Source organism: Oryza glaberrima, chromosome 7 (genome assembly GCF_000147395.1).
Source record: "Oryza glaberrima chromosome 7, OglaRS2, whole genome shotgun sequence".
Lineage (NCBI taxonomy): Eukaryota > Viridiplantae > Streptophyta > Magnoliopsida > Poales > Poaceae > Oryza > Oryza glaberrima.
This window is the reverse complement of record NC_068332.1, coordinates 16,791,018-16,806,706: the sequence shown is the minus strand read 5'-3', so window position 1 is coordinate 16,806,706 and position 15,689 is coordinate 16,791,018. Positions and strand designations below refer to the sequence as shown.

General features: G+C 46.7%; 1 protein-coding gene across 1 annotated transcript; it reads left to right on the top strand.

Moving 5' to 3' along the window:
* Nucleotides 1–762: 762 nt before the first annotated feature.
* Nucleotides 763–2,392, top strand: LOC127780628 (chalcone synthase 1-like). Its single transcript, XM_052307554.1, has 2 exons — nucleotides 763–988; nucleotides 1,398–2,392. The coding sequence occupies exons 1-2, from the start codon at nucleotides 763–765 to the stop codon at nucleotides 2,390–2,392; spliced, it is 1,221 nt and encodes a 406-aa protein (XP_052163514.1).
* Nucleotides 2,393–15,689: the final 13,297 nt, after the last annotated feature.

The window sequence follows — 15,689 nt, the reverse complement described above, 5'->3', positions numbered from 1 at the left end:
ATCCTAAATTACAATATTTTTTGGACGGATGAAGTATTTTCGTAGAGATTAAAGATAAAATGGAAAAAAAGACACACGTACCCTCATCAAAATTACATGAAGGTAAATGGGTAAAAGGTTCAATATTTTAAGATCCCTAAGAAATATAGGTCAAATTTGAACCTAGATCTCTATATTTGTGGACGAAACAGGAAATTACGAGCTGAGGAACGAAAAACAAACTCTCTCTCTCTCTCTCTATCTGATCGTTAATCCTTGTCAGCAGTCCTTCCAAATTAAGGTCATTCAGACGTCCGGTCATAAAAAAGAGGAACTAAAACTACTTTCTATCCTAATTCACGCTTCAAGCTGGTTAATAATTAAAACAACAATTTACAAACGACCGGATTAACTGAGTCGTGTCCCATCCCACCTGCGCACCCAGCCCGGTAATCTCCAATTATTCTCCATTCTCCCCCACGGTATAAGATCATTCCGTTCGCCATGTTCAACCAGCACGTAAGAACACACATGTACACCCCAGCTACGTACGTACGCTCGCTAGCTGCGAGCGATGGATCGGCACAGTATAAATAGAGCCCCAGTTTCATCAGCTTTCTCAAACCACGCAGCCACACATCGATCTCCCATCTCCTTGTGCAGCCGCTGATCTCTATAGCTAGCATCCTCTGATCCATTGATCATACAAGCACTTAGCTAGCTAAGCTAGCTCGCTTGAATTTGCTATATAGTTTGAATTTGTCACCCACAGCGTCGACGTTCATGGCACCTGTTCCGGCCACCGCCGCCGCCGCCGCCGCCCCTGCGGCCGTCGTCAGCACCCACGAGATCCGGCGTGCGCAGCGCGCCGATGGCCCGGCCACCGTGCTCGCCATCGGCACGGCGAACCCGGAGACGTGCGTGCCGCAGGATGAGTACGCCGACTTCTACTTCCGCGTCACCAAGAGCGAGCACCTGCCTGAGCTCAAGAACAAGCTCAGGAGAATCTGTAAGCATTATGCCTCCATGCATGCACATTGTGTATATATGTTGTTAATTTCAAACCATTTTTCTTCTCTTTTTCACCTTAGAAATATATGTAGTAGTAAGAACAAGATTGAAAAAGTATATGGATGCACATTGCATTGGGCAAAGTGTTAATTAAGCTTCAATTTCCACACAAAAAAAACTTCCATTATACTATACAATCAATTCCAACAAATTTTAGATCGATTGACTCATTGTATATCTTTGGGATGGTGCGAACTGAAACTTATTTTTTTCACCTTGATGCAAAATTTAACTTGCAATACTTCATCCGGTACAAAGTGTAATTTAGCGCATTATAATTGAATAAGCAAATAACAATAATTAGTGCATTTCATGTGTGCTAATGTGTGGATGTACATATGTTTCAGGTAACAAGTCAGGCATCGAGAAGCGGTTCATGTTCGTGAACGACGACGTCATGGAGGCACACCCGGAGTTCGCCGACCGACACCTGACGTCACTCGACGCCAGGGTGGAGATCGTCTCCAAGGTCGTGCCGGAGCTCGCCGCGGCCGCCTCGGCGAAGGCGATCGCCGAGTGGGGCCGGCCGGCCACCGACATCACCCACCTCATCTTCAGCACCTACTCCGGCGTCAAGGCGCCCGGCGGCGACCGCCTGCTGGCGTCGCTCCTCGGCCTCCGCCCCACCGTGTCGCGCACCGTGCTCAGCCTCCACGGCTGCTACGGCGGCGGCCGGGCGCTGCAGCTCGCCAAGGAGCTCGCCGAGAACAACCGCGGCGCGCGCGTCCTCGTCGCCTGCGCCGAGTCCACGCTCATCGCGTTCTACGGGCCCGAGGTGGGGTGCAACGACACCATCATCGGGCAGGCGCTGTTCGGCGACGGCTCGGGCGCCGTCATCGTCGGCGCCGACCCGGTCGGCGCCGTCGAGCGCCCGCTGTTCGAGATGGCGTTCGCGTCGCAGGCCACCGTCCCGGACAGCGAGGGCGCCATCACCATGCAGCACAAGAAGGGCGGCATGGACTACCACATCGGCGGCGGCGTGCCGGAGATGCTCGCCGGCAGCATCGAGCGGTGCCTGGCCGACGCGTTCGGCGCCATCGGCGTCGCCGCCAGGTGGAGGGACCTCTTCTGGGCCGTCCACCCGGGTGGCCGCAGGATCCTGGACCTCATCGAGGAGGCGCTCGGGCTGGACAACGGCGCCATGGCGGCGAGCCGGCAGGTGCTGCGCGAGTACGGCAACATGAGCGGCACCACGGTGATCTTCGTGCTCAACGAGCTGCGCCGCCGGTTCGTCGCCGACGGCGCCGAGGGAGCCGACTGGGGCGCGCTGATGGCGTTCGGGCCGGGCGTCACCGTTGAGACCATTTTGCTCCGCGTCGGAAGCGGCCTCAAGGGAAATTAAATAAACTTAAGTAAATTTAATTATTTTACTTATACATGAATTGCATTCTATTGGAAGGTAAGTCCTATAATAAAATGTGTTGAGTCCTACCACTTTGTTTGTCCGTTTGGGTCATGGACATTTTTAATTAGGGCATCAAGTTGAGGGAGTAGCTCTGCTAAAAGGAGAGATGTTTGGACCTTAACTGGGTGTTTTGGAAGTGACCATGAACCCAAAAGTGTGGAGTAGCTATAATCATGGTCATGCATGCCATTTGTTAATTACTGCTTAATGACGATCTTTGTAATATCAAAAGTTAAATAAATAAAGATCTTTGTGCGCAGTTACAGTTCGTTTACACAGCAAAATTTCGTGTACTTCAACGCAATTCATATTTTGCGAATTTTGTGCATTTCTGAATTTAAATAAAATGCGCTAATTGGATGTTTCTGATTATCAAAGTTCATACTATATATGTCCAATTTAAAATAACACTTTCCTAACTTAAACTAAATGATCAAGCTAGAATTTCTTAGTTTTAGAATTTCGTGCGACACATCAGTGTCTAACCCCACGTGGCACATATCAGATTCAAACTAATAAAAATAGAAACTACTATGTTCGTTCAAAGAAAAACGAATTTACTATAAATGTGTCGCCATATTTACTATAAAAACGAATTTAACATATATTTACATTGTAAATCCCTAAATTACATATGTAATTTTAGTGTACTTATAATGTAAGACCATAAATTACATATATAAGTTCTAAAATTACATTTGATAGATTTTTATCTAAAAATCTGTCACCATATATTTAGATAGACCTAAGAAAAAAATAGAATTAATCATTTTAACTAGAATGTGAATTTATAGAGGACTGTGGGTGTATGGTTTTGATTGTTGCGCATCCATAGCAATTAAAAATCGGTTCGAGAGGAACTTCAAGACATCTGGTACTTACCATGAGAAAGAGTGAGTAACAGTGTTGGACTTGTAGTATAACTAGCTCCTCTTCTAAGCACCCAAACGAGGGTAGGTGTGATAGAGTTTGGTTGGCCCTGCTTTAGTGGCTAAGTGGTTTCTGAATTCATTATGTCACAAGAGGGGGTGGGTGTGAATGGTCAGGAGTGAGTTATGCGAAGGGTCTTATCATAATCATTTGCATGGAGACGTATCAGGTTTGTAACATGATGGTAGATTGTGTCTTGTGGATACAGTTGTATATCTTTGGCCAAAGTAAAACTATTCGAATAGCTAATCCATGATTATGAGGCGATCGACCTGCTTCAGTGCAATTAGTCCCACACTTTTTAATTCACTTGACTTAATAAATTAGTGTAGATCAGGTGGTTCGTTGAGCTTGTCCAACATAGTGTTGTGTTGTTCAATGGAGATTAATCTTACTTTAATCAATTAACCAATTTAATGTTTTAAACTATAAATGTTCATAACTGTATTTATGCAAAGAGCCATAAACCTCTATTCACTAGTGTGGCTTGTTAAGTACGGTGGTTGATACTCAGTCTTTTTATAATATCTTCTTTTTAAAAGTTTAGTGACTAAATGCTGAAAATGAAGTTACTGGACCAAGGCTTATATCCTACTTAAACATGCCAGTCGAGTGGAGATGTAGCTTCGTATAACGTCCGTGTATTTCTTAAAATATCAATTTAAATTTTATTTAAGCGTCGCTCTTTTCTCCCCTGTTCAAAATCTCCAAAAATTTCAAAGTTACTTTTAATCTTGCTTTTATTTTTTCCCGGCCAAAATAATTTTTTTTTCTTTCCATCCGAATATTTTATATATTCTCGGAATTTTCCATCTCCGGAGTAATTTTTCCGGAGCCGGGAGTTCGTCCTTTTTTTTTTCCTCTCACTAGCACACGTGCAAGCATGCGCGCCTTCTCTCTTTTCCTCACCGAGAGACAAGCAGACTCATCAACCTTTTTCATGCATGCACAAGTTCTCTCTTCCTCCTCTGCCACCCTTTTTCGTAGACTCTCAGCAAACCCAGCGGTTAGGCACAGCTCTGCCTCCTCCTTGACTGAGCTTCCTGCAATCCCAGATGGTCGTTAGGCACCGTTCTGCCGTTTCACAGTGAAAGGTAGGTGTCAAGAGATGAATTCGGTAATAATAAAAGGGGTAGCGTATGAGACATAAAAGTGAATGAATGCGGAGACAAGAGATTTAGAAAGGTTCAGGGTCTCTCAATGACAGGTAATACCCTACTCCTGTTTAGATATTTAAATCCGCCTGGTGTAGTATAGATCTGATGATCATATGTGCTCATGCCTCCTATAGGATGGGAGGCAGGATTACAAAATAACCTTAACCAAATACGGTATCGATTTCCTAAATCTACTTTACAATATTAACAAACCAATACTTTATGCCGTTCCATAATATAGAAGGAAATATAATATCCAAATCATGATCTGTTACATATTCCATAGATATAAGTTATCCTCTATAATAAGTCGGAATAGGAATATAAGTTATCCTCTATAATAAGTCGGGATAACCAGTCAGATAACCATGTCGTGTGGCTACAGGGTATTCATAGTCTCCACAGTTGGCACTTGGCACCGCTCCGCCTCTTCGGCCGAGCAAGGTAGGCGGCGTCGGCAGCAGCAGAGAGAGCTGTGGATGAAGAAGCAAGAACAGTCACAACAATGGCGGACGTTCTCGTTGCCAGACTCGCCTGCGGAATCACAACAGAGAGTATAAATACCCCACTGCGCCGCCTTGCCGTCACCACGACGCCACCACCACGCCGCCTCCCTGCCCGTGAGCCTGTGCGCCGCCACCCACCACCGCGCGCGCCGCCCGGCCGCCGCACCTTGCCGTGCCGGCAGCCGCTCCGCTCGGTCGAGAGAGAGAAGAACGAGAGAGAAGAGATAAGAAAGGAAGAGAAGAAGCATGAGAAAGAATAAGAGAAAAGGAGGTGGGACACACGGGCCCCACATCTCCCCCTCTCCCTTTGACCCGTTGACCTGATAGCCGGGCCCACTCAGAATATTCCCTGAAATATTCCTTTCTGTTCTTTCAGTAAAAGAAATCCTCATAACTTCAAAAATCCATATCTCTTCATCCCTAACTCCCTTTAACTCCATTCAAGTGCCAAAATCTTCTAAAATCCTCCTCTATTTAATGGCACTGTATTTTTTTTTCGTGTTTTGTTTTGTTTAGCAGTAGTTTTATGTATTGTTTATTTTCTCGCATATAGAACCCGAGGTGGATGGAGGATTCGCGCAGGAGTTCGATGCTCCGTTTGTTCTCGCAGATCAAGGCAAGCCCCCTTGACCACTTCTTGCACCTATATTTTTAACTAAGTATTTTGGTTGCCAAATTGCATCTTTAGGTCGCATTGTTTGGCCACGATTCGAATATGGATTGTTGGGCCTTCCTAGTAGTCACACTTTTATTTTGTAGTTGATGACCCCTTTCTTCGTAGCTCCACTATATATTTTCCTCGGTATTCACACTGCCGAAGTAGACTACCTATATAGGTTACGATTGTGCGTACTAGCGTGTGGGAAAACTTGGATACTCATTATTACTCATTTATTTCGAAAACCTGACGAGATGTCAGTGTGGTTATGAAGTGGAGAAGTGTTTTATAAAAACTTGATGATGCGGGAGTCAGTACCAGGTCGTTTGGCTACGTATTATCCATAAGTATCGTTTCCTTTGAGAAATTCATCCAAACATAAAACAATACGACCAAAACATGCTGGATACCTACGTTTTAGCTACCTGCGATAGTGACCGACACGACGCTATACCGGATGTGCCCCTTCGGGGGTCAGAAGGTATATTTCGAGCATTCTTTTTTTCCAAATAAAACTAATAGTTTTATTAGTTTGTCGCATTTCATGCTTTTTCAAATCATGAAATTTGACTAAGTTCAGGGCAAAAGGTTTCCCCCGAACCCCCCTTCCAAAAGGTAAATGAAAGGTTGAGAAACTTCCATTTGATTTGGGAAGGTGTTTCTCAACCACTACTTTTAGGAACAAACAACTCTAACGACTAAAACGGGTCTTGGCAAGACCCTTAACGGAGAGGACTTCTTCTTTTAACACGAACTCCGCGAACGGTCCCCCCAAACCCCCCGCAGGGGCTCCAGCTCGCCCTTCGGGGTAGAAGAACTTGTTAGTTGTAGTTGTTCCGAAGGGACAAATTGCTCCCCTCTGCTAACTAGAGGAAGCACTTTGGAAAATAAAAACTCGATGTATACCTCCGGGCGGCAGAGCAGAGGGAACGGAGCCCTCGTCCCGAGGGGATACTAATTCTCTTTCTTAACTACTTATTAATATATGATATAGAGGAATACCTATTCCTATCAGTAGATAGACAAGCATACTATAAGATGCTATCTGGGTAGATAGCATCATATAGTATCAATGGATAGCAGAGACTATAGTCGGGTTGGAGCCCTCGGGGTCTTACCCACCCTCGAGTCCAATCTCGGGTGGGCGCTTATGGAAAGTCCCATTCCCTAGACCTTATCCGTGGATCACCTCCCCTTTACCCGAATCTACAATCGGATACTAAGATTTACTTTTTAAAGTAGCAATCTTTCCAGTGTTGATTTTACCAATTCAATGTTTCAGATAATTGCATCTTTTTTTAATCAAGTATTTTTATTGTATAACTTTCTTTTTAAAAAGTGCTTTGTTAAAAAAACACATGTCCCTAACAATGACAAGTGGTGTTATAGTGCTCGCTAGAAGGCATCTCGACCCTTTTTGAATTGAAGGTAGAATCATACAAGGACCACCTCAAACTAGCTAAATAGCGAAGGCCCACAAGGGGTAGTTCTCTCTAGATAAATGAGCTAGAACCACGGCTTCCTTTTTTTTAAAGAAAACTGACGCAAGGTTACTTTTGTGATAGCTGAATGCTTCAAGAAAGGCCATACAGCCAGGTTAATATTGCCAAATTAGGTAAAATGGTGCCATATTAATGACTTAAAATGACCAGTGAACCTTTTGTTGCAACAACAGTTGTTTCTTGAGAAACCAATCATCCAGCATAGCCACGCCGGTAGGGTTCGATTCCCCCAAGCCTAGAATCTGGAATGAGGGAAGGTCTCATCTTGTCGATAGCCTAGCTTAGAAGTGCCATAGGAACCTATCTGGAAAATCAGCCCCCGGGGATAATGCAAAACTCTGACTTCGAACTCGATGTTAGGGACATTCCCTGGCAAGAAAAGGTTAAAGACTTGAGCAACAAAAGATGAGAAGGCACTGGTTGTGGACCACTTTTCCTGTCGCTAGCGGGAAGAGCCCACTGGATGGATTCCAAGGTGACCGACGCGACACTATACCGGAGGTGCCCCTTCGGGGGTCAAAAGGTATATTTCGAGTATTCTTTTTTCCAAATAAAACTAATAGTTTTATTAGTTTGTTGCATTTCATGCCTTTTCAAATCATGAAATTTGACTCAGTTCAGGGCAAAAGGTTTCCCCCGAACCCCCTTCCAAAAGGTAAATGAAAGGTTGAGAAACTTCGTGGGATGCCATTGGCCGAGCAAGTAGCTAAAACGTAGGTGTCCAGCATGTTAGCTGTTGAGGAGCACTGGTATGGTGGTGTATATGCCAATCTCCTGTAGCGGGAATGTGTTGGAGTCCATATGGTGGGGCCTGGGTAGATGAGGGCCTGAGCCTGGCCTGATGCTTGGTGGAGAGATTCCACCCAACTGTGGGACATGTGGTATTTATGGGTTAGTTATGGAAAAGCCTTGTAGTGAACTCTCCTTTGTCGGCCATGTCTGATCCACAAGTGATCGTAATGTGAAGCATTCACTACGTGTGGGTAAAGCGTGCAACCTCTGCAGAGTTTAGTCAAACTGTTTAAACAGCTGTCCCACGGTCATGGGCATATGTGAGGTGTTTCTCATAGTGTAGTGTTTGTTTTAAACTTATTAAATTGATTCTTGGGATGGGAATCGTTACCAGAATTTGCCTTTGTGGCAGACGACCATCCTTCGTGGTTGGGAACGAGCCTGTGTGGTTCGGGATGCCGATTGGCACCAAGGTGTGGTTTAGGGCTGAGACCACCGTGGTAGAGTGGCTGAGATGGCCGAGTTGTGCTGAGATGGCACGGTGTTTGTATTTTACTCATTACTACAGTGACAGGTGCAAAGCAACCTGTGGAATGGAGTGTGGTGTGAGCCTTACTCGGAAACTAAAACTTGACACTCTAGAGGTTTGCAACTAAATTATTTAAAAACCTTGGGTTTTCCAAATGAAACTGTTCCACTCCTTGTTTTAACCTTGCATGTCATATTTTTCCCTGACTTGCTGAGTACACTGAGTACTTGCCCTTGTTGATATTTATATTTATAGAGTTAGAAGAAGGATACCTCGACCCTTCTGCCGAGGCCTACTTTCAGGAGCAGGCCGAGTACGATTTCTCATGGTTTCAAGCCTAGTTCCCAAACATAGCTTTTGGATTTATGGTTGTCATCTTGCTTTTATGCTTTCGCCCACGTGTACCTTATCTTTCTAGTGTTTCTACCCGTCTAGGGTTTGTCCATGACGGTAGTAGTTTGAGACCTCCACCAATGTTGTAATAAAACTTTGTTATTTCTGGATTCCACTATTATTCTGTGAGTACCAGCTTGTGTATACTGGGACTGGTACTGTAATCACAGGTAATGTTGTGACCCCTAGCCTATGCCGGTTTATATTCTTGACTGGCATAGTTTGGGGCGCCACACCCCGTTAGGATTTAGTGCCTATTGGTAAGTATTTGTGTTTTATTTATGTTTGTATCTGCATATTAATTTTTCATTTTGCATATCTTGACTTGGTTCCTGCATAGAGATTTAATATACATAAAATGATCTAAAAATTGACTTTTTTTTAATATGTCACCGGGGGGTGAAATGCCCACCTGAATATATATATATATATATATATATATATATATATATATATATATATATATACATATGTATATATATATACATATGTATATATATATACATATATATATATATATATATATATATAGACATATATATATATATATATATATATATTACGTCAAACAGACTTACACAGGGCAAAGCAATAACTGCGCAAGGGCAGACGCCCTGGAGGATAACAGAGTGAATACACGGGGAAATACAAGGAAAGAGAAACACACAGGGCAACAGAACCACCCTAAACACACATTGATGTTTTCCATCAACAAGATCACACAGCCAAACACCCAAACCTAATGCTAGCTCCCTAGCTTGACACCATCTACTCCACAAGCAACCTAGAAACACTAAGAGTTGAGAAATACCGGGAGGCATTCTACCACGCACACCGGCTCGGCTTTTGGAGATCAAAGGTTGTGGTTGTCGAAGACCACCCGCGTAAGCCATCAAGAGTCAGATTTCATCGTATTGCAGATTTAGATCAATGACCACCAACGTCCTTCGGGAGAAGGAAACCCCAAAGGAGGGAGAGCCATTGAAGGTTGCGGAAAAGGCCGCCCACATCAAATAATCTTCAATCCAGCATCATCAAGTTGCTAGCCAATTTAACGCCCACCAACGTCTCCCGGGGGAAGGAAGCCCCAAAAGAGGGCGAGACACTGAACGTATGCTGTCAAGGACAACCAAGTAAAGGAGATGAAGACTAGACATGGAGCCAGACAAAAGAGATGTGGTGAAAGGTAGCAATCTTATTAGTGGAGGGGAACATCAACGACAATGGTGGAGTCAAAAATCGCCAAGGAAGCCCGGGAAACAAACCAACTTGTAGACCCAAACTATCAATCACACGAGCATGCCAGAGAGAGTAGATTGAAGAAAGAGGGCCAAGGAACTGCATACTCATGATATATGGTGGATGAAGGGAAGGTTATTTAGGCCGGACAAGGAACAACGACCGAAATTAACACCAACCATGAGATGAACAGGGAGAGACACAGGGGAACAAAGGAGGGGATGAGGCAAACCGAAGCTGGAGTAGGCAAATGGAGGAGAAGAACAGGAGGAGATGAACGCCGGAGTAGGCAAAGTGTCGAGGAGTGATACTGGCGGATCGGATGTGTAGAGTATTGGGGTACGTTGGAACAAGGATCTACATAGTACGACATCGAGCAGATAAAAGACAAGGATTATACTGGTTTAGGCCCCTTATCAGGTAATAGCCCTAGTCCAGTTTATATCAGATTGATGATGATGAGAACAGATTACAAAGAGAGTAGTCGAAATAGATGTTACCGATGAGATCGTAATCGAAGGATTCGACGAGATCTCCCGGCGACTTGGCTCCGTGTACTCCGGCTTCGTGAAATTTGGTGGATGTGTTCGCTCTAGAATTGGATACCCTGAACCCCTTTTATACCGTGGATCATCTTGCCCCCCAAGAAAGGTTTGAGGATACCGGCCTGGTACGGTATAGCAGAAACTCTATCTTTTCCGAGTAGGACTTTGGAAATCACCTGACTCGAAAACATATTTTCTATAATTTGTAACAGTTTCCATGCGACATTTACAGGAACAATCCGTATATGCGAAGGTATACCTTATTGGTATATTCCATAAGTAGTAGAATATGAGGTATGCCTTATCTGTAACCTTGACACAAAGGTAGGAGAAGAGTAAGAGGAGACGCATGTCGGAGGACAAATAGGGAGACATCAACGGATTTCCAAATGTGCAGCCTTCAACAAAGGAAGGACATCGAGAACGACATCGCCGTCACACACCAAGGAAATCCAGAGAGGGTTTTCACCCCAAGACGAAGTGGTGCAGGGATAAGCCACGCACACCACCCCGTATCCAGCAGAGCCGACAAAGAAGCAGCGGATCTGGGCGCCGCCAGCCTGTCATGCCCTGAAGTTCCCCTCCTTGCTTTAAAATTCATAAAATAAATCGTCCGAATAAATGATTTAATTTAACCTAGAGATGAATCCCTAATTAATAAATGCAAATAATAATCGGAATCGGCATGTGGAATTTTTCTTGGATTCTACATGTCAAAATATGCTAACAGGATTTTTAGTGGAATTTTTAGAGCCCAAGAAATAATTTTCACCAATTAAAAATGAGCACGTGCAATATTTAATCCCAGGAAAATCCCTTTTCCTTTCTTCTTTTTATTTTCCCTCTTTTTCCTTTGTTGGGCCATCAGCCCATTCTTCCCGCGCCGGCCTTCCCTCGGCTGGGCCGGCCCAAGCTGGCTCCTCCCTTCCCCCTCCGGGTCACCTACAGGTGGGGCCCACCTATCGGCCCCTTCTTCCACCTCCCGCCGCCGCTCCCCAAGCCGGTGGCAACCACCACCGAAGCCGCCCGCGCCGCCGCTTCCTCCGCTCCACCTCATGCCCCCACTCCGCCTGTGTCCCGCGCCCACGTCGCCCGCCCATTTCCCCACTCCTCCCGCTTGCGCGCGCACCCCGCAACGGCGGGATTCAAATTCGAATCCCCCTCTCTCTCCCCCACCTGCCCACGTCGTCGGCGAGAAATCCGACCGCCCCCAGCCACGTCCGCCTCCCCTCTCCGCCTATAAAACTCTCCCCGTGTCCCCCTCTCTCGCTTTTCGCTCTCGCTGCTCTCTCTCGTGCCCTCAATCACGCCCGCGCCCGCGCCGCTCGCCGCTAGCGCCGCCGCCGCCGCCGATCCCCGGCCGCGTGCCGCCGCCACTACAGCCGCCGCCATGCCACGCAATCGCCGCTGCTAGCTACGTCGGCGCCACCCGTACCTCGTCCGCCGCACGGTTGCCACCGCTCGCCATCGGACCCCCTTCTTCCTCGCGCGCCGGTGAGCACTCCCATTTTCCCCGCCTTCGGCCGGCATTGCCGCTCGCCGTGGACCTCCTCTCTCCCTCTAAATCCTCCCATTTGCTCCCCTAGGTCACTCCGGATATCATCCACCCGCTCGTCTCGCCGTCCGCCGCTTGCCGCCATCATCCACCGTCGCCTCTTCCCGCGCCGGTCAACCCCATGGTGAGAACTCCCTCTCCTCTCTCTTTCTCCCCTCCCTTCCTCTATCTCTGCCACGCCGCCCGCCGCTTTTGCCGTGCCGACGCGCCTCGGTGCCGCCGCCGCTCGCCATGACCGGCCAGCCGGCTTGAAGCCGAGCCAAGCCAGCCCGCCTTCCTCCTCCCCTTTTAGCCACCGCCTGGTGGGGCCCACCCGCCAGGCCACCACCTCCTCCTCCTCTTGTGCCGCTGACCCGTGGGTCCCGCTTGCCGGCGCCGTCCCCTCCTTGATGACGTCAGCCCTGGGGATTTATTGCGCAATAAACAAATAAGGACATTTCTTTATTAGTAAAAACACAGATAATCTTCCAAAAATCATAACTAATTCATCCGAGTTCTGATTAAGTCCATTCAAGTCTCAGTAAATACATAAAAATGTATAGAATCCAATAAAAATGGTTTTGTTTCCTGTTTCAGTAGACTTATAGCATGTTTTTCTTGTGTGCTTTGTTTGTCGTGTAGATTTCGGCCGTTTTGTCGATCCGCGGTTTCCCGAAGACGTTGCTGTGGTCTCATCAGTGCGCTAGCAACGCAAGTCATGCATTACAATTGATCATATTGTACCCAATTTACAAATGTCCCGCATTTTTATTAAATGTTGCATTGTTCTACAATATCATGTGGAATGGGTCCTACTACTCAGCCATAGATTGTTTACCTTATGCCATTGATAACTTGGGTTTTAAAATGACTAGATGTTGGTTAAGGAAATGCTTAGCCATGCTTAGTTCAACTAGTACTCAAAGGGGAATCACATTAATGCATAGACTTTGATTATTGGCATAGCTTTGGATTTAGTTAATTAAAATACACTATATGGTGGGCTGTGGGTGCATGGTTTTGCTAGTCGTGCCCATGGCGATTAAGGACCGGTTCGCGGGATGCCCTGGAAGAACTTATCGTACTTACCATAAGCCAACGTGGGCAACAGCTGGGCTTGTAGTGTAGCTTTCCTCTAGCCGACGTACCCAGGCAAGGGTGGGCGTGATGGAGTTGGGTCGGCCGGGGTGTCCAGTTGATCGGCTGCCGGATTCACCGTGGCACGAGAGGGGACTGCCCGCTGCCTTGCGAGGAGTGAGGGTGAAACCTGAGGTGTGGTACGATTGGTTAGAGGGGGTTATGCGAAGGGTCCTGTCACGTCCTCTTTCCGGTATGTCGTGGTGGCATGTCGGCGCACGGAAACGTGTCGTAGGGCTGTGTCTTGTGGGTACAGTTGTACACCTCTGATCAGAGTAAAACTATTCGAATAGCCGTGCTCGCGGTTATGGGCGGTCGACCAGATTCACCATGATTAGTCTCACCCCTAGTTAGCTTTTGAACTGGTGTAGTTCAGGTGGTTGGTTAGGCCTGTTGCAACGTGGTGTAGCGTTGGACAGTGATTGGTTTATATTGATTAATTACTACAACAGTTTTTACTGCTTTCAACTACTGCTTTTAAATACTAGCTTTATGCAAAAGAACCTTTAGCCTCCCTTGGATATATCCTGCATCATACCTTCTCTTCCGGTATGACTTGCTGAGTATAGTGGGTAGTAGTCAGTCTTGCTCTCTTTTCCCCCATACCAGAGTTGAAGTTCTTCTCAGTTGGAGCTGTCTCGTTGAGGTTGGTTTCATCGCTGCCGTCAAGGATTGCCTGTGGAGTGGAGTCGCCCCGCTGCAGAAGTCAAGCTTTCAAGTCTACCACGTTTTACTTTTTCCGCTGCATTTGTAATCTTTTATATTTTTGTAAGACGTGGATCTGTATGTCAACAATTGTCGTTTGTGTACCCTGGCTGGTCCTGGACAGGGGTTTAATACACATTCAGCTTAGAAATTCTGGTTCGTGAATTTCTGGGCGTGACACAGCCCTGCGGCATGGCCAGTGCCGACCAAAGGTACGGTGGCAGAAGTCGAGGCAAACACCACCGCTGCAGCTCTCCTTCTGTCATGCCCTGCCGCTTGCGCTCCGCATCGCCGCTCACCGCCGCACACGCGCTGCCCCGCGCCGCCTAGACTCGCTGTCGTTGCCCGCCGCCGCCCCGCTGCAGTGCACTACGCCGCTGCCCGTCGCGTCTCGCAGCCAAATCTGGCCGTGGGAGCATGAGATCCGGCCTCAGCAAAGCCGGAGCCACTGCCTTCCGTCGGCGAGTGCCCCGCGGCGACCGGCTCGTCGCGCCTGACCCCGCCTTCCTCGCGTCAAAGGCGGTGCGCGCGGCGCCACGTTTTGGCCCCGTCGCCGCCATCCCGGCACCCCACAGAGTTGTCCGGCGGCGGCAAGGCAGAGAGAGGATGGAGTGTGGGCGGCGGCGGCGGCTAGGGTTTGCCCCTGAGCCGCCCGCGCGAGGGGCGACGCGAGGGATAGTTGCCCTTGTGTGCGCTTGTGTTTTTGAGTTGCCAAATTGACTAAATTTTTAGCTGTGACATTGGTCCATTTATATTTCTAGAGCTATCTTAAAGGTACAAACCAAAATTGTGAAATAGGGTCCATGCATAAACGATCTATATATCCTAAACATTCCGATCATATCCTAAATGCTATCTAGGATGTTTGTATAACGCATCGCTGGGTCCGTCAACAAATTTCTGAACTGTAAACTTCAGTGAACAAAACTTCCGATCATGCAGCCTCATCAATATATCTAACGTGGCTGACACGTACGCCATAACTAATGGGCTCACACGTCAACCACCCATATGAGAAGGCGGTATGTCATCCTGTCCACTCGGATTGTCCCATTCCAACCTCGAGGGCAGATTGGGAGGATATAGCTAGCTTGACTCACAACAAAAATCATTTCTAGGTTTAAATATGGATATGTATATTTAAATGTAGAAGTGAGTTTTTTTTGAACGGAGGAAGTGCTACCCTGCAACAAGCAGTCCATTTTGTGATCGCCGTGGCTTTGTGAACCTGTGGTAGTGTGGCGGCAGGCATGAGTCTGTAGCTTGTGTAACAACCTTGAGACTGCGACGGAGGCTGTTGGGTTTCGTTGAATCGGCGGGGAAGCACGACTAATATGGTGGTGAAATTATAGGTGTATAATTCTATCCATTAAACTTAAATTCGATGTATACGAATATTACGCACATGTAGGTGAATTTTTAATAAGATTTTAGTGAGATTAAAGAATTGTGGTGTTGTATGTGTATTGGTACGTGCGCGTGTGTCTCTGGTATGTAATAAATTAAAATAAAAAAACATAATGACTTTATGCATCAGTGGGTGACCGCCCTACGTGCGAGGCCACGACGTCACTCGTTCGTACCTCATGAGGCAGCACTGGTGACACTAACGGTAGTTTGTTTTTTTTTCCCTAGTTTTTTTTTTTAGAACTGTTCTTTCTCTAGGT